Here is an 18,984-nt window from a genome sequence, read left to right on the forward strand (position 1 = left end):
GGAAAAACAAGTCCACTCTACTGCAGTTTCTCTCAAGGAACAGAAAAACAAGTAAACATTCCCCAGCTCCGTTTGAGACTTGCATACTGTTGATACAAAAACTTAACAATGACAGTATGAGAACACTATAAGCCAGTTTTACTTATGAGCACAGATACAAATATCCTAAATGACATATTTGCAATCTGAATCAAGCAACATACAGTTGACCCTTACAACATGGGCTTGAACTGCTCTGGTTGTCTTATACTTGCATTTTTTTCAATAGTAAATACTACAGTACTGCACAGTCTGTGGTTGGTTGAATGCACATGCAGAGGAGGAACCTTGGGTACAGGGGTCAAGTATGAGTTATACTTATTAACCCCCTGAATTATTTAAAAGTCAACTGTATTTTTAAAAATTACTCCTGTGACTAGTTGGATTTCTGCTGAAAATACATGATTGATGTATCATTAAATATATTTTTTAAAGAAACGAAAATACATAATCTGAGGGTACAGAGGCACAAACTGGCAGTATCGTCTTAAATTTGCTTATTACCACTTCACAACTTAATATATAGAGTTTTCATATATGCCCTCTCAAAGTGAACCTCTCCACAACCCTGAGAAAATGAAGATACAAACCCTGTGGAGCTTCACGCTCACACACAGGCTCACATTCAGACAGACCCCTTCTGACCTCTTGGGCACTGGGCTGGCCCAGTGAGCGGGATTTTTCTCCCCTCTTCCCTCTCTGGCCTGGTACCCACCCCATGACCAAGGAGCGGAGGCCCCAGAATGGGCTTCTCCCTCGTCCTCTTTCCTGCACGGGGACCGAAGCCTAACTATTAAGTTATATAATTCAGTGTTTAACATATTAAAGGAGAAACATAATATTAATAGTTGCAGAAAAAGCATTTGACTTGAAACATATCTAGTATTTAAATTCATGAGTTCATAATGATAATTTTAAAAACTGATCACCTGTGGACTATTCTAGTGAATCAATTCATTATTCTGAGAATGGGTCAATAAAGGGAAAGAATGAAGTAGTTATCTTACCTTTAACTATACCAATGAGTAACCAAATAGTAAATTAGAGGGAGTGTCTCTTTATAAAAGTACTTCAGCTAATAAATTAAGGAAGAATAATAGAATAAGAACACCATCATTTGTAACCCCTCATAAATCAATGGCTCTAGGCATTAATCATCAACAATTGCTAGTATCTCAAAAAGAAAGACATCCAGATGACATATACCTCCTGGCAGAAGATGAAAATACCATTTTGAAGGAGTTTTCCTCCCTCCCCCATAAAAATACTGAATGTGCTTAAGCCACTAGATCCAATTAGCAATTTGTAGGAAATAGAAAAATGAGAGCAACATGTTAAACAACATCTCATGGATGCGATCATCAAAATACAGACCTTCTGAAACTTTACTGAACACATGACATAGTTCCTTCAACAAATAATTTGCAAAGAAAAAGAATAGAAAAGAATAGAAAGCAACAGACTTAAAAGCTGTGGCAACCAGTCATAATGTGTGCCTTTCACATTGACTTAGTCACATAGTTCAGACCCAGACCTGTCCCACGGGAGATTAAGTAAATTTACTGCTCCTGTTCTGCCTGGCTCAGACCAATAAAGAACATTTGACAAGGGAGGAATCTGAGATTTGTCATAGGCCCAAATTGTAGTATTAGTGGTAATGGAAAAAAAAAGCAACATAGTAGAAACAATAGCACTACAATAAAAAAGTGTTTATAAAGACCATTAGTATACCATTTGTCAGTATGCCATAACAAATAGAAATCTGAAATCTTCAGTAGAGCCAGTCTCACTCCTGTCAGTTTTCGTCTGAATTGTGCAATGAAACACCAGTAAGTTTCCCAGTAGTGTCAGCATTATTTATATAGTAAAATGAGAAAAAGAAACATAATAGTGATCTGTTGAGCTGTTTCATTAAAAGCATTATTGAAGCCAGTCTCAGTAGGTATCCTCCAAAGGAATCTTCTTAGAATCCTGGAGAATTCTAAAACAGCCATAGGATATGGGTTTGGTTTGTAGTTCTTGCAGAGCAAATTATTTGCAATTCAGAAACTCTAGAATTTTTATTCCATTTGGGATTTCCTGGGGTCATAGTAGTGACCCAGACTTCTAAAGGCTGTACATCTGAAGTAGCATGATTTCCCACCAAGATGTTCAGACAGAATTGATCCATGCCTTTCAGTATAACCACTTCTGATTTCGTACCTGGTTGATCCATGCCTTTTGGTTAACCACTCCTGATGAGATCTTTGTTCCTTATCCAAAAAGCCTTGACTTTTCATAATTGACCAGGAGCTCTTTGGGACCACTGTGAGTAGATCCTGGGTAAAGCAATCTGGGGGGCATCATAGGTCTCATAAATGCAGGCAAAGTCTCCAGAGACATTCTCCTGCCTCCCCAAAATTAAGGAAGCAAGCAAATGGAAGTTGGGGCAGAAATATCCAGAACCAAAGTGTCTGAAAGTTAAGGTGGTTGCATCTGAAACTTGAGACTAGAGAGGCCCCAGACATAGAAATGCCAGGGCTATAGCAAGGGAAGCCAGAGCTTTAGGAGGTGGCTTAGACCAGCGGGCAGCAGGATGGGGCAGGATAGCTCTGAAGTCAAGTTTTTATAGTATCCATATTGTCAGGCTATTGAATAGTAGGGAAGTCATATGCTGAGGCTGGGACTACTACTCCTGTAATCCTCAAGGCGGATGAACTGGTGCTGAGTCTGGGAAATAACACTATTAAATGTCTACATCAATAAAGGATGCAGTTAGGAAGATGAGCATACTACTCAGGAATGAAAGACTGTTCAAAGAGAAGGAAAACAACTAGTTGATATTTAAAAAATGAAGTTAAACAGTAGATTTGAAACAGGAGAAGAGTGTTTGTAAACAAAAAGAAAACTACACCTAGACATTTCTTAATGGAGCTGCAAGACACCTAAGAAGGAATAGAAGAGAATAACAGAATTCTCAACAATAAAACAGGTAAAAAATGTCTTAAGTGTTCACAAAAATGTAATTATCATAGAATCATGCTTAGTAAGACACTTGGGAATAAGGGCAAAATACAAACAATTGCAGATAAGTAAAAGCTGAGCACATTTTTCACCACGAGACTTGCTCTAAACTAGCGGTTTTCAACGAGGGACAACTTTGTCCCCCAAGGGCTATTTGGAAATATTTGGAGACATTTTGATGGTCACTGTTGGAGGTGCTCCGGGCACATAGTGACTAGATGGCCCAGGGATGCATTTAAACATCTTACAATGCACTGAACAGTCCCCCAGGGCAAATAATTATTTTTTCTGAAACTTCGTAGTGCTGAGTTTGAGAAACCCTTCTCTAAAGGAGTTCTAAAGGATGTACCTCACATGTAAGGAAAATGATCCCAGAAGACTAGTATTCTGAAATGATACAAAGAATATTGAACAAGTGAAATGGTAGATGCGGACCTTGACTCAAGTCAATATTGTCAGTATGAAATCATTTTAGTGTCTTGTTTGTGTATTAAAAAAATAGACTACTGGAAATAGCAGACAGTAATATTATGTTATTCTGGAGGAGAGAGTTGGAACTGACTGAAAGAATAGAAATAGAATGTGGAAACTCTAAGAGAGAAGAGAGAAAAAAATGGAGTAAGGAAAAATAAATCCAAAAATCCAGTAAGGAAATGAGAATGAGTCATAGAGAAAGAAGACCAAAGAGGAATAAAAAGACGGTAGAATTTAGTCCAAATAATTGCTAAGGTGATGGAATGAAGTTGACAATTAAAAAGACAGATTGTCATATTTTTTAAAATACAGATACTTGCAGTTTACAAGAGATCTACCTAAAGCATAAGGACCCAGGAAAAATGGGAAGTTGAAGGCAGGAAAGGATGTTTAACCAAAAGATAGCTGGTATAGTTATCATATTTTTCCTTACACTGTCATAGGATTTATTCTGCTTTCTTTCTGGCTTCCTAAACTAGGTACTTAGCTTGTGTAATTTTTATTCGTTTTACTTTGCTAATGTAAAATTTTAAAGCAGTAACTTTCACGTGAAGTGCTATTTTTGCTGGATCCTACAAGTTTCAATAGGTAGTGTTTTTATTGTCAAAGTGTGTGGGTTTTTTTTTTTTTTAATTTCTAAATCTGCAAGGATTTTTAACTTTATCTTTTTATAATTAAATTCTAACTTAATTACCAAGATCATGGTTTATATTATATCTGTTTGAAATTTGTTCTGTCTTTAAGATCTAGTATTTGATAAATTTCCATGTGTAAATTTTCCATGTATGTTTGATTACAAAGTATATTCTCTAATTTTGGAAGCAGAACTCTACATCCGTTAAGGTCAAGGTTTTTCATTGTGTTACTGAGATTTCTTTACCCTGGCTATTTTTGTCTGCTTCATTTATCAATTACTGAGAAAAGTATGAAAAACCTCCTTGTGTGCTGGTAGATTTGTCAATTTCTTGATATAATTCTATCCATTTTTGCCTCAGATATTTTGAGGCATGGATGGATTGGTGGGTGATTGGATGGATGGGTGGGTGGATATGGTAGGTGGTCTTTTAGGTTGGTGCCTATCACTCCTTTCTTCCTGGTATCCATGCCCTTGTTAACCTTCTCTCCTTTGAGTGAGAGCTGTACTTAATCCTGATTAATAGAACATGGCAAAAGCATGTCAGTTTCAAATGAGATTATAAAGACTGTTGTCTGTCTTGCACTCCCTCTCTGGCTCTTAGATGGCTTGCTTTGAGGAAATCCAGCTGCCATGCTATAAGCTAACCTATGGAAAGGCCCATGTGGCAAGGAACTGAAAAAGGCCCTTGGCCCACAGCCTAAAAAGAACTGAATTCTGCCAACAGCTGTGTGGATGAGGTTGAAGGTGGATCTTATCCAGACCTTCAGATGAGACCAGAGCCCTGGCAGGAGACTCTGAAGCAGAGGGACCAGCTATGCCGTACCCATATTCTTAGCCCCTCCTAACTATGAGATGATACGTATGTGTTAAGCCACTAAATTTGGGGGTAATATGTAACACAAAAAGAGATAACTATAAACAATAGGTGTATGTGTAAAACGTATATACTTTGTTGGTGAATTAAACCTTTTGTCATATGATTACCCTCTCACCCATAGTAAAGCTTTTGTCTTAAAATTTTTATCTGTGAGTAATAAAACTGTATCAGCTTTATTTTGGTTAGTATTTGCCTGATACATCTCTTACCTTTAGTTTTAGCCTTTGTGTGTCCATGTTACGTCTCTTGCCTGGATTTTGTTGTCTAATCCAGTCTGTCAATCTTTATGTTTTAACTTATGAATTTTGTCTATTTGCCTTATTATTGATATATTTGAACTGTTCTGCGGTCCTAAATTATTATTTCAGTTTTTTTCCACTTTTTGTTTCATTTTTAGTCCCTTACTTAAAAAAAAAAAATGCTATCTATGTTTACCCCGTCCCCAAAATAATGGAAATAACATTAACACAGACTCATATCACGCTCTCCCCAGCTCCAACCCCGATCATGTTGTTATTATCTAGAAGAGGTCAGCTTGAAAAGGAGCGACTACTCAGTAAATGGGTTTGGAAGAACTATCCATTTGCTAACTACCTGATCTGGTTTCTTCCTATCTTTCTAGCCACTCTGCCCTTTCCTAACTCTATTTTGGCCATGTTATCCATTCTGTTTTATGAATCCATTAAGATTGTTTCTGTTTTAGGATCTTTTTAAATTGCTGTTCCCTCTGCCTGAAATGCAGGTTTTTCCTGACCATCCAATGCCAGTGATGTGCTACAGCCAGCTCATATCAGTAGTATGCATCTCTTCCCCAAACCATGTTCAGTGACTTCACATGAGTAACTTAAAATTAGCACATGGGAGTATTTATACCACGGAAATTGGCAAATACTATAAATCAGTATTTTTTAAAATTCTGAAGAGCCCGCTTACCAGCACTCTAATGATCTTACCTGAAGTTGTATGTTTTTCCCATCCCCAGTCATAATCTGTCCCAGTACTTGCTTCATTTTCTCCATTGAACTTACAATTTTTTTTTAAGTTTTTTTGTCTTCTGTAATCTCAGTATACACACAATGGGAGTATAGTCTTTAACTGCCCTGTCTACTGCTATATCCCTAGTGCCCAGCATATCGTAAGAATTGAATAAATACTTGTTGAATTAATTGAATAAATGAATTACTCAAAAATGGTGATAATTTTAAGCTGTGTCATTCTCTTTAGAATTTTTTGGACCCATTACAGAAAGGAAAATAATTGCATTTTCCTTTCTTATGACTTTTTATTATGGGAATTTCCAAAGGTACAGTAAAGTAAATAACATAGCATAATGAACCTTTATGAACCCATCACCCAGCTTCAGCAGTGTTGCAAATCTATTTTCAAGCCCCCACAAATTTTTTCCTGGAATACTTAAAGAAAATTTGAGAGATCAGATGATTTTATTTACTCTTTAAAATGAAAAATAAAAAAAACCCAGTTCATATTCACATTCCTCTGATTATTTCCTGACATTTGGCTTGAGTCAGGATTCTAACAAGTTTCACATGTTGAAATTGATTGGCATGTCATCTTAAGTCTCTTAATTTATAAGTTCACCTTTTTAAATTTATGCCATTTTATTTGTTGAAGAAATCAGATTGTCATGTGGAATTTTCCACATTCTGAATTTGATGATTGCATCTTTGTGATGATGTTTAACATGATAGATTTAGAGGCTTGGTTAGATTCAGCTTCCATTCTTTGGGGCAAGAATACCTTGTAGGTCGCACAGTGAATTTCTCATTGTATTGCATTAGAAGGTTGTATTGTCCCACTTTTAGTAATTGTAAGATGGGTCGTTGGGTTCCAGATCACCCTGATCTATTCTTTATGGAGTTTACGCCGCAGCCTTTTAATTAATGGTTTTAGCAACCGTTGATGATCACTCCTCAGATTTGTTCTTTATTAGAGGTTGAAAATTGGTGATTTTTTTCTAATTATATCTGCATTTATTGGCTAGAATGTTTCTATAATGAAATTTTCTTAACTATTTGGTTACCCTAAAATACAGTTGGTACAGAAAAGGCAGAATAATTGCTTGATTCCTTCCGTTATTTTTCAGACTTCAGTGTTGTTTCCATAGTAACTCTGTGAAGGTGACTAGTTGTTTTAAGTGCTTGAATTTCAGTTCATCACATTCTTTATTTTTAGTGTTCACATTATCCTGATTTTAGCCAGTGGGAATCCCTTCAGGTGGTCTCTTCTGTCCTTTGATATGACAATTATTTTGATAGCTTGTTGAGTATTTCCTAAGCTCATCTTATATATTGAAGGTTATAGGACTTTAAATTAATTCTTTAATTTTTATGTTAATGTCTATTTCCTCAGTATTTAAAATCTTAGTTCTTAATGACATTTACACAATTTTTAAATGTTCTCTCTTTCTCACTCTCCTACCAGATGATTTTACTTATATAACTTTTACACAATTAAAGAACCAAAGTTAAGAAAGCACAAACTCCTCTACTATTTTAGGGAACCCAATCTCTTTTTCTTTTTTTTTCTCCTCATAGCTGGTTCACCAAATTTTTGTAGGGTGTGCCTCTTTTCACATAAAAAGATACGTGGCAAGTGTTTGTACAGAAATAACACTTGGTTAAATGACCTAATGTCGTTTATGAAAGGTCAGACAGCCCTGAAGGCAGAGGGCTTTTACTGCCGTTATCAACAGCAACAGTGTGTAAAGAAAGTAGCCTTGGGGTGTCAGCGTTGTACGCTGAGTAGTGCTCAGTGACTATTCAATTTTTTTTATCCTAGATTTGGGTAATATTAAGAGTAGCATCGCTGTAGGCTAGAATCCTAAAAGAATACTGTTTTTGGAGGCCTTCATAGTGTTAAGAAAAGGAACGACCTTTACTTCTTATCGATTTGTTTTTGCTCCTGTTCGAGAGGGACTCACCTTCTGCAAGCAATGCTGATTGAGTTCTACCACTCTCAGATGGAAATTTGAATATGAAAATGGGTTCTGTTGTTACAGAGGCAACATGCTGTTATTTGGTGCTGATGCTTCTACAATATCAATGAAAAACTAACTAGGTTTACTTTTTTTTCCAGATGATGGGCATAAGAAAGCTCGAAATGCTTATCTTAACAATTCCAATTATGAAGAAGGAGATGAATATTTTGATAAAAATTTGGCACTCTTTGAGGTAATATTTGGGAGAAAACCAGGGAAGAGATTTCAGGAACAGAGATTTTTCAAGATCACTGTTTCCCATCCCATTTAGTTTTAAAACATTGCCGGTTGGATAATTTAATAATTAATTGTTAAAATATAGTACTTATTACAGCTTGTCAGTGTAGTTGATTTAATCTGTATAATCTAATTTTTGCTAATAATGAATAGCCACTGAATCAAATTTCTATGAAATAAAGGGGAAGGAATGTTGATACCACAGGCATATCGAGAACTTTGCTATCTCATTTAGCTAGGGTTTAAATGTTTACAGTGGAATCATCTGCTAAGTATAAAGTAGTGTACTTTTCAACTCTGTGTTTGGGATGACTGTCATTTACCTTAGAACTATTAACCAAAAATCAGGGTAGGAAGCAGGTTGCTACAGTAAGAGGATCCGTATGTCTTATCTGACTAAGACAGCATGGACTCTGGTGGGATCTGTGGCCACGTTGTTGAAAGGACCCTGATTTAGTCTAGCACTGCCTTTACTTTGGACAGTGATTTGAGTGCCACTTTTCTCAGTGTACCTATTTTTTAAATGATATTTTCTCTTAGCTTCCTTCAAGAAAAGGTCTGCGGTGAATATTTGGTTCAGTCACAAAAGCTTTTGATTGATCTGTTCATGCTTGTGCTATGAATTATAGCTATAAATGTTAGCAGACCGTTAGCAGTACTTTGGTTAAAGATTATATTAACCTTTAGGAGGTTACAGCTATCCGTAGGGGCCAGTGTGGTTTTGTTTTTACTGTAACGTTAAGCTATTAGAAAGAATCATAAAGCTTTTCATTTAAAAATTGTCTAAGTACTCATTATTTGCCCTGGTTATGTATTATAATGTGAGGGAAGAATAAAGTGTCATTAAATTTTCTTAAAATATTTACCTGTGAATTATTTTCTCCTTTACTTAGCAATTTTCTGATAGAGGGGTCATTTTGATGCTTATTTCCAGTGTTCATCATTCATTTCTTCCTCATTTCTGGCTTTGTAGGAAGAAATGGACACCAGACCGAAGGTGTCTTCTCTCCTCAACCGCATGGCCAATTACACTAACCTGACACAAGGAGCAAAGGAACATGAAGAGGCGGAGAACATCTCCGAGGGGAAAAAGAAGCCCGCCAAGGTGAGGCCTTGGAATAACAAGGATGAATGGAAAGAGCCCCACAGACAAAAAAAGGAGGAGGTGTCCGGGGCATCACTCTCTGCTCAAGGACTGCTGACTACGTGATCTATCCCAGCCCTGTTCTAGGCACTGGGGAGGGGGGTCGTAGCACAAAGAGAGCATACAGCGTCCCGCTGTCATGCAGACTAAATTCTAGTGTGGCAAGACAGTCCTTAAGCTGTTTGACTATGTTAAATTATACAGTGTATTAAGTGTTGATAAATGCTCTAACAGAATATAAGCAAGGTAAGGAGACTGAGACTCACCAGGAAGAGAGCCAGGGCTGGGGAGGGGGTTGCTATTTTAGAGAGGTTGTCAGGGAAAGCCCTTCTGACACGTGATTTTTGAGCAGAGACCTAACTAGGATGAGGGAGTGAGCCATTTAATAGCTGGGAGACGAGCAGTTCAGGGAGAGAGAATAGGACTTAAAAAAAAAAAGGTATCCACACCCATCTAGGATGCCACCTCTCTGCTGTGAAGTTGTGGGGGTTTTCAAAGACCAAATATCAGTTTTTCTCAAAATGAAAATATGGAACAATATTACAAATTAGCTTCTTGGTTGTTCAAGGGGAAAATGACCCTCAGATCTTCATTTTATCTACTACTTTTACCAACTGCTATGAAAGAGTTATGCCAGATTCTGAAGGAATTCCATAAAGTCATTATTCCATTTTTTTTAAAAAGAGAAGGCTAATGGCTTTTAAGAACAGAAGATTTTAAATTGTTGAGGGTACACTTAATAGTTTATTTATGGTCAAAAGCCTGTGTAAAAACCTATGTGGAGACCTATGTAAAGTAAAAACCTATAGCTCAAAGGTATGGTGATAGACATTTGTTAAGATGGAGGGTGGGTCTTTTAAAAGATGTTGCTTAGACTTATCATCTCAGCTTTGCAATTAATACAGTAGTCAGGGCCCAAGTTTTTATGCAGAAGTAAAGGCATAAAAGCACCTGTCTGGATGACTGTATGATTTTTTTCTTTTGTCAACATTTCTTTCCAGACCCCGCAGATGGGTACCTTCATGGGTGTCTACCTCCCGTGTCTACAAAATATTTTTGGAGTGATCCTGTTTTTACGCCTCACGTGGGTGGTGGGCACAGCTGGAGTTCTGCAGGCCTTTGCAATTGTCCTTATCTGCTGCTGCTGTGTAAGTCCCGAGTTGGCTCCTGGAGATCACCTACAATACTGAGAGAGCTCAGGAATATCATTCTTGACCTCTTCAGGAATAAAAGAAAGAATATATCCTGGGGAAAGACTCACAATCCCAAAAGGAGAGATTGTTTTGATATTAAAATCTAAAGGATTTTCAGTTATTTAGTGTCATTTATTTGCTGTTTATATCTGTAATATGATATACTTGAAGTTACGAAAAAAAACTTCCATAGGGAGTAGGAGATATGGTCCCTGACTTCAAAGAATTCAGAATACAAACCACTTGAGTTTGATAACACCAATGTTGTGGCAGAAAATGTTAGAAAATGTGAGGTACTACTCCAGTATAGTACTGATAAACAAAACTGATTGTTGTTTGAGGGTAAGAGATATTTGAATTGTTTTGAAGTCTCATCCACTGTCCCTTCCCTGGAAATTCAGGTGTTCTTTCCAGGTCCTCTCTCCATTGTACTGAGAACACTCTGATCTTCCTTTAAACTTCTCTTATCTGTGTATCCCAGCCACCTCTCTCAATTTTATTGTAAGTTGATAGATTATTATAAAAATTTTATGTTATTATTCAGCTGTCTACTGACTCCTTTTACTGTCACCACTATACATTATACTCAGCTGACTACTGTGCAAAGCAGGGTAAACAGACATAGCCGTGTCATTAATAACATAGTTATACCACCATTTTTTTTTTCAGTTTCTTAGTCTTTAAACTTCAGGGCCATATTTGGCCCCTTGATTGCCTCTCGCATCTAATCATCTATCAAGGCCAATCAAGTCTGCCTCTGAAATCTCTTACTTTCAGCCGTTTCTTTCTGTTCCCACTTCTACCACTGCCGTCCTTACCTCCCACTGAGCTACTCCAGTAGCCTACTAACAAGTCACTCTGCCTCCATCTACTCCCTACCTGCAGTCCATTCTGCCCTCTGTCGCTGCCAGGTAATGTTTCTGAAACACAGTTCTTATGAGTCTTCAACGGTTCCCCTTCTTAATGAATTTTGTTCTTGTTATTGTAGCCAGTCTTTAGTCAGTTTCCAATCTGTTTTCCAAGTTTTTAGCTACGAAACCAGGGCAAGATCAGTGGTTCTTAATAGCACCTAACCCCCTGATTACGACGTAGGATCATTTTAACAGAACACACCAGATACTTAGGAGTATGACGAGTGTGATGTGTTGAAGGGCATTATCTCATTTCTGTACCATTCGGTGTGGCAGGAAACTCCCTCCATACAAGTAGGTAGAGTTAAATATTCAGTAAGTGCTCTGAGGTCCACAGAGGGGAACATAGTACAAAAATGTTGTCTTTTTACAGTAACAGTCTTCTCCTGTCCCTTTCTTTACAGACAATGTTGACCGCTATCTCCATGAGTGCCATTGCCACAAATGGAGTGGTGCCAGGTCAGTAGCTGTGACTGGATTTCAGGGTCAGTCAGTGCTTACTGTGTGTTTGTCCTATAAAGCCAGAGGTGCAGAATTCCAAGGACCAGAATACTGTGGTCTGTTGGCCATGGACACTAACACCATTCGACTTTAGAATACCTTCTTTAAAAACCTCTTTATGTTTTAAGCCAGAATCCCTAATTTCTGTTGCATTGTTAGCTTCTTTTAGTTAGAATATATATTTTATTGGGCTATCTCATGCCTGTAGTAAATATCCTTTGATTTTTTTTTAAAGTAATACTGACAAATCGTGCTGGTTTATTTGGAGCATTTGATGTGCAGTATAAGGGTTCATCTTTTACTTCCACTAGGAAATCTACTTTTTATCACATTCAAGGTTTTCAAAACCCTAAAACATTTATCCTCCTTATTTACGACTCGTTTACATTCTTCTTACTAACATACTTTATCCTGTTCACCTTCTGTTTTGTCTTTTAGCTGGGGGCTCATACTTTATGATTTCCCGAGCACTGGGCCCAGAGTTTGGTGGGGCTGTTGGCCTCTGCTTTTATCTTGGTACCACATTTGCAGCAGCCATGTATATCCTTGGTGCCATTGAAATTTTTCTGGTGAGTAGTGATTTAATTGTGTCTACCGTGTAGAAAAGATAGAGATTGGGATTTATTTTGCCATTTGATCTCAAAGCTTCTGAGAAGTCAGCTATAGGAATCAGCCAAGTGATTGACTGCTAACCTGTTACTGACTTCCTTCTGGGAATATGAGTCAGAAGGTTGGGGGTATCCTTTGCCTGCCTGCTCCTTCCTCTCCCACACAGTCACCACTACCCTGCCACCTCAACCAAGAAGTTAAAATCTCGGAGGCAAGACTTACACTAATGGGGAAAAAGTAAAATAAAGTTTATCTTTTTTTGTCTTTATCCTAATGAAATAAAATGTTTTTCATTTCTTTATTTATTCACTGGGATATATTTTTTTACTATTTGAAGTAATAGTAGAAGTAGGACTCAAGATAATCATTACAATTATTTTATATAATAGATTTGAATAGATTATTAACACACTGCTTGTTTTTTCCATTTGGATGTATAAGTATTCAGAACAGCATATAGATTGTTCTGTATATCAATGATATCTCATGTCTGTAGGCATTTTAGATACAAATAGGAATTAGGGAATTAGGGTAAGTCTCCAGTCATTTTCTGTCTCAGTTTTGCTTTCCTTTGTGAAAGCAGATGTAGAGGACAACAGCCCTTTTATTTAATTACCTTGACCTCCTTTCTACTTCATTTCTTAACAGGTGTATATTGTCCCCCGAGCTGCCATCTTTCGTAGTGATGACGCGCTCAAGGAGTCGGCCGCCATGCTGAATAACATGCGTGTCTATGGCACGGCCTTCTTGGTCCTCATGGTATTGGTGGTGTTCATCGGCGTGCGCTATGTGAACAAGTTCGCCTCACTCTTTCTGGCCTGTGTCATTGTGTCCATCTTGGCCATCTATGCTGGAGCCATCAAGTCTTCTTTTGCCCCTCCACACTTCCCGTACGTGCCTGTCTCTCTGACTAGCTGTCATTATTGGGTATTTCTTGACGACATCTGGTGATGTGATCATTCTAAGTCAGAATTTCAAGTCTCTCGAAGATTTTCCCCTTGGATAAGCCTAGTTAGCATCTATGCAGGAAGCCTCCCAGCAAATTGTGTTGTGTTGATCCTCTTCCTTGTGTCCCAAGCATAGAACTGGAGTCTGTGACCATCATTTGAATATAGATAGTAGGTTTTTCAAAACCTCCTAATTATGACTGTGCATATTTGAACTATTCATGAAGGGCTCTTCAGACAACATAGTTATTGCCAGCAACCTTTATGAAGTATTGAGATGTTAGGTTCCTTTTATTAAAGAAAAACGAAGAGAGTCAAGGAAACCTAAACTCCTACCTAAGTATTTATAATTAAATTTTTTATTCTGCTGTTAATACAATAATGGACTTTCATCTCATAAAATAAAGGGAAATAAATGTCACATCATCATTTGCATGTATATCCCTCTACACGTAGATTACATTACATACCACAAGTACTGCAGGTACCTTAAGATATATTTTTTGAAGTGGTAATGGATTTGTACAGATTTGTGATTCATAGGCTGACCTGTTTCCCGTTTGACTAGTAGTGTGGGGACTAGCCAGCACTGGGTGTTGTTTATAACCTTTATAGAGTGACTGTCTTTGAAAAATCATCCAGATCATCCAGGGATCAAACTCATCTGCCTTATGTTGATTTAACCTGACTGATTACAGAAAAGTAGATTTTTCAAAATGAAAAAACAAGTCCATAGAGATTAAATGACTTGCCCGAAAACTAATTAATGGCAGAGCAAGAGCATCAGCTCTGTGATCTCCTGACTCGCAGCCCAGTATTTCTTCTGTTGTGCTAAGTGATGTTGGTCGTAGACTCCGTCACACACTTTCAGCGGCTCATCTAGGGCTGCCAAGTAACTGAAGGCCCACTTGAGTCGGAAAGTACTGAAGACTGCATTCTGCCTGTATCTTAACTTGGGAAATTCCATTTTGTCTCAAGTTCTCCTTTGGTGTTCCTCCTCTTTTTGGGTGGCTAAAAGTTCATGATGTGGGGTCTTTTCTTTAAAATATTTCAGCAAAACAAACTAAAAAAAGTGAGAGGAGTGCATGAAACAAGACTGGGAAATGTTGAGAGTTGTTGAAGTTTAGTAATGGGTACATGGTTTATTGTGTATTTACGCTGTCCTTTTGCAGATTTTGTTACATGCTTTATTCCTCCCGAGAGGTATTTTAACTGTGGATGTATTATTCCTTTGTTCGTATTTATATCTCTGAGTTAAAGAAAAAAATAAAATCAGCAGTTTGTATTTGTATTATTCATAAATACCCTCGCTCCCACTGGGTGTAGGCTTAAGTTCAAAAACAGTTTTCTATTAGTCTACTGAGGAAAGGTCTAATTCTAGCCAAGCTGTCTTCCTTGAACAGTAGCCAGAAGGTTTGGCCTTTTGCATAACATTTTCAAGGGGGTTGTTTTGAACATAAGGCTTTTTCTTAGGCCAGAAAGAAAGGGGTGAATTTTGTTTGAAGAAGAACAAAAGGACTCTAGGATTCTTTTAAGCCTGACAATTGGTTAATAGCCAAGAAATTCTGTAAGATAATTCAGCACATCTTCAGACTATCTGAATTCTATCATTGCTACCTACCACCTGTGGGACCTCAGGCAGACTACTTTTTCTCCCTAAACTTCAGTTCTTCCATCCACAAAATAGAATTACTAATAGTATTTTATGAGAACGTAAGGATTAAATTGGCAGAAAATGTAAGACACCATTTACAGAGGTAGTCAATTAATATTAGTTCCTTTTCCATCCATGATACTGAAAACTCTTAGAGATAAGATTTTTTTCCTTCACAAACCTATATACTAACCTATTTGTAACCTATTTTCTTTTTTAAAATACCTTTTTTCCTCTTGCTTTATCTTTCTCCTTGTTTTCATTTAGGGTCTGCATGCTGGGTAACCGCACCCTTTCATCAAGACACATTGATATTTGCTCAAAGACCAAGGAAATTAACAACATGACAGTACCTTCAAAGCTATGGGGCTTCTTCTGTAACTCAAGTCAGTTTTTCAATGCTACCTGTGATGAATACTTTGTTCACAATAATGTCACTTCAATCCAGGGCATCCCTGGATTGGCTAGCGGTGTTATTACAGGTGAGTTAAAAAGGTTTGGGGACACCTTTTTAAAAAAAATTTTTCTCTCAGGAAAATCTTAGCCTCTTCTGTTGTCCCTGAATACTCACCACCACAGTGCCTCTTCCCTCCTTAAATTCAGCATCCTTCTGCTTTTCTTTTAGTGAAAGTATCCTTTTTTCAGGACTCCCTTGCTGTGTTGTCTGTTAAACTTTATTGCTTTTGAAATCAGAGCTGAGCAAATCACTTTTTAACTCAAGATAATAAAATATTCTGTGTTATAAAATTGCCTGTTTTTCCCACAATGACAGCTAGAATGGAATTATTTTAAGGTCATAACATCCACGTGTGTTTTCCTAACTCATCTAAATTTTTGAAACTCTTTCCTTAAGTGACTTCTATCTTAGCTGTTTGGTCCACAAATTTCATTGCATGTAAGCAAGTTTACACTAAGGCGTTAGAAATAGCATTGATGTCTAATTTTTTTTAATAAGCTTTGAGAGGCATTCAGCTTTAGTCTGCTTAACTTTTTACTAATTTGCATTGGTAAACTTAACTGCATTTGTATGTACCAAAGTATTTTGTCAAATTACATTTGAACCAGATGAGAAAAGGCATTGTATTTTTATTTATGTGTGCTTTATTGTATGATGTGTATGTGCATATACCTGTGCTTGTGTAGAAGTAAACATAAAAACTATATACATGAAGAATCTGGTTTAGAATGTTCTACCCAACAAGGGTGGAAGATTATCTAATTATGTTCTTTGCATACTGCTGCTGCTGTTTATATACCCTTTTTCCCACTGCAGAGAATCTTTGGAGTAATTATCTACCAAAGGGAGAGATCATTGAAAAGCCCTCAGCCAAATCTTCTGATGTCTTAGGCAGTTTAAACCACGAGTATGTCCTTGTTGACATCACCACCTCTTTCACTCTTCTGGTGGGGATCTTCTTTCCCTCCGTCACAGGTAAGCAGTTGGGCTGTTGCCTATTTCAGAAGCCATCAGACCCAGGGAGTGATTTTTCTTAGGAGACAAAATTATATTCTCAGGCTCCCCAGATTTGCCTCTAGTCTTTGGTATATCGGTATGAATATCTAAGTGTCCAGAAACCCAAGAAGTTAACTTGTTCTTTTTTTCCTTCTCTAAAGGTATCATGGCTGGATCAAACAGATCTGGAGATCTGAAGGATGCTCAAAAGTCTATTCCCATTGGCACTATCCTTGCCATCCTGACTACCTCCATTGTCTGTATCCTTTTCATGAATCCAGTCTGAGTCTTAGTCATTGGAACATCCATAGAATGAGGGTGATGCGTATTTTTATTCCTGATAATAAAGGTATCTGCTTTCTACCACCTCACTTCTCACCACATCTCTAAAATTCAAGAAAGCACTTATAAGATTAGTGAGTTTAGCTGCTCATCTTACTGATAGAAGAAATATCCTGAGTGTTTATGTTCATGTTAGAGGGTGAAGGTCAGTTTCCTTGACTCTCAATGTCGTAGATTTAAGCAATGTTGTCCTTTTTGGTGCATGTATTGAAGGCGTTGTTCTCAGAGACAAGTGAGTAGTTGATTTCTTTATAAGAATCACGTGTTTGTCTTTCATTATGTTGATCATCCCATATAGCCCCAAGACAGTTATAAGTTCAAAACCCAACCTGAGGTACAGATCACGACTAGCAATTAGAAAATATCTGAGCCTTGTGAATTCCACCTTTCATCTTAACAGAGGGCATTCTTTCCCCTGTTTTTATCCCGATCACTTTGTACAGGCCTTCAGGATCTTTTGCCTAGATTATTGTAATGCTCTCCCTTTCAGTTTCACCACCTTCTAATCTTTCTTCCACACTTTCGTCAGAATGATTTTTCTGGGGGGAGGGTATAGCTCCAGGGGTAGAGTGCATGCTTAGCATATACAAGATCCTGGGTTCAATTCCCAGTACTTCCTCTAAAAAATAAATAATTAAAAAAAAAGAATGATTTTTCTGAAACAGCATTTTATCATATAAACCTTCCTGCTTCAGAGCCCCTTAAAACTCAGTAATTTGATTTTACCCTCTCTACAGCTTTCTGATCTCATCTCCCGCCAGTCCCTCAAGAACTCCCTGTTCTCCAGCCATAACTCAGAGTAGAATATGGCGGCTTGTTTCTGCTCTCCATCCACCCACACATTTGTGTGCGCAGTGTCACTTGCTTAGAATGGGTTACTCCCACCTGGCCGACTTATATTCATCCTCTAAGACTAGACAACATGTATTCTAGCCTGTGAAGCTTTCCCAGAATCACCCAGCAGATAACCACTCCTCCCTTTGTTCAACGACTCTATTGAACATACTGTATTATTACACTTATCAGACTATATTGCGGCTACTTGTTCTTTTATTGCTCTCCCCTACTCAAATGGGTCCTTTGAGGATAGGAACGCTAATAGATACTATATAAATATTGTTGACAAAAATAAATAACAGAGTTTATTGTTTCTATACTACTGTAATTGAAAATGGGTTTATAGAGCTTTGGTAAGTTATACCATAATATAAAAATTAATAATAAAAAAACTTAGAACACAACTTTGGAAAGCTGTTGGACGTCATCTCCTAAAGTTTACACGCACGTACTTGATGCCTCAGTAACTCCAGTTCGAGGTATATCCAACACAAATGCACACATGTGTTCATTAAGAAATGTACACAAGAATCCTCTCAGCAGAATTGTTCTTAATAGGCAAAATCTGGAAATAGTCCAAATGTCTATTAGTAGTAGAATAAATAAATTATGTATTCATGTGATGGAAAACTATACAGCAGTGAAAATAAATGAACCACAGCCATGTACCCAAAGTAAAAAAAAAAAAAAAAGACAAGAAAGATTTCCCAATGTTTAATGAAAGAAACCAAACATAAAACATATATACTCTGTTTCGTTTATTTAAAGTTTAGAAATAGGTAAAACTATATAGTATTAAAAGGCAGGATGAGGGGGAGGCAGAAAGAGCTAGTGATTAGAAGTGGGCATGAGAGGCTTTTAGTTACTGGCAGTGTTCTGTTTCTTGACTGGTTGGTAAGTTACATGGATGTTTGTGAAAATTTGTTGTAATATGCTTTTTTTGCACATTACTTTTTCATATATGATATTTTATTTAAAAATTGTTAAAATTATAAATAATTAAACAATGAGATGCCATGTTTTACCCATCAAATTAGCAGTGACTTAAAATTTTAATACTCGATGCAAGTGTGAAATAGGTATGTGCCATGAGGCATGAACCTCCATCTGCTTCCAGTAGGAAGAGAG

The 18,984-nt window shown here is 37.3% G+C and overlaps 1 protein-coding gene across 6 annotated transcripts in view; it reads left to right on the forward strand.

Annotated features, from left to right (window-relative positions):
• The window catches only part of SLC12A6 (solute carrier family 12 member 6), an 83,310-nt gene that overhangs the window by 49,318 nt on the left and 15,008 nt on the right, over positions 1-18,984 (forward strand). For all 6 annotated transcript variants that reach the window (XM_010965089.3, XM_010965088.3, XM_010965090.3 and 3 more), the window contains 10 exons: positions 8,127-8,221; positions 9,239-9,370; positions 10,411-10,557; positions 11,918-11,972; positions 12,453-12,583; positions 13,272-13,513; positions 15,492-15,706; positions 16,498-16,656; positions 16,839-16,937; positions 17,194-17,251. In XM_010965089.3, the coding sequence (XP_010963391.2) occupies positions 8,127-8,221; positions 9,239-9,370; positions 10,411-10,557; positions 11,918-11,972; positions 12,453-12,583; positions 13,272-13,513; positions 15,492-15,706; positions 16,498-16,656; positions 16,839-16,937; positions 17,194-17,251 (1,333 nt within the window). The remainder of the gene's footprint in view (positions 1-8,126; positions 8,222-9,238; positions 9,371-10,410; positions 10,558-11,917; positions 11,973-12,452; positions 12,584-13,271; positions 13,514-15,491; positions 15,707-16,497; positions 16,657-16,838; positions 16,938-17,193; positions 17,252-18,984) is intronic.

Source organism: Camelus bactrianus, chromosome 6 (genome assembly GCF_048773025.1).
Source record: "Camelus bactrianus isolate YW-2024 breed Bactrian camel chromosome 6, ASM4877302v1, whole genome shotgun sequence".
NCBI classification, from domain to species: domain Eukaryota; kingdom Metazoa; phylum Chordata; class Mammalia; order Artiodactyla; family Camelidae; genus Camelus; species Camelus bactrianus.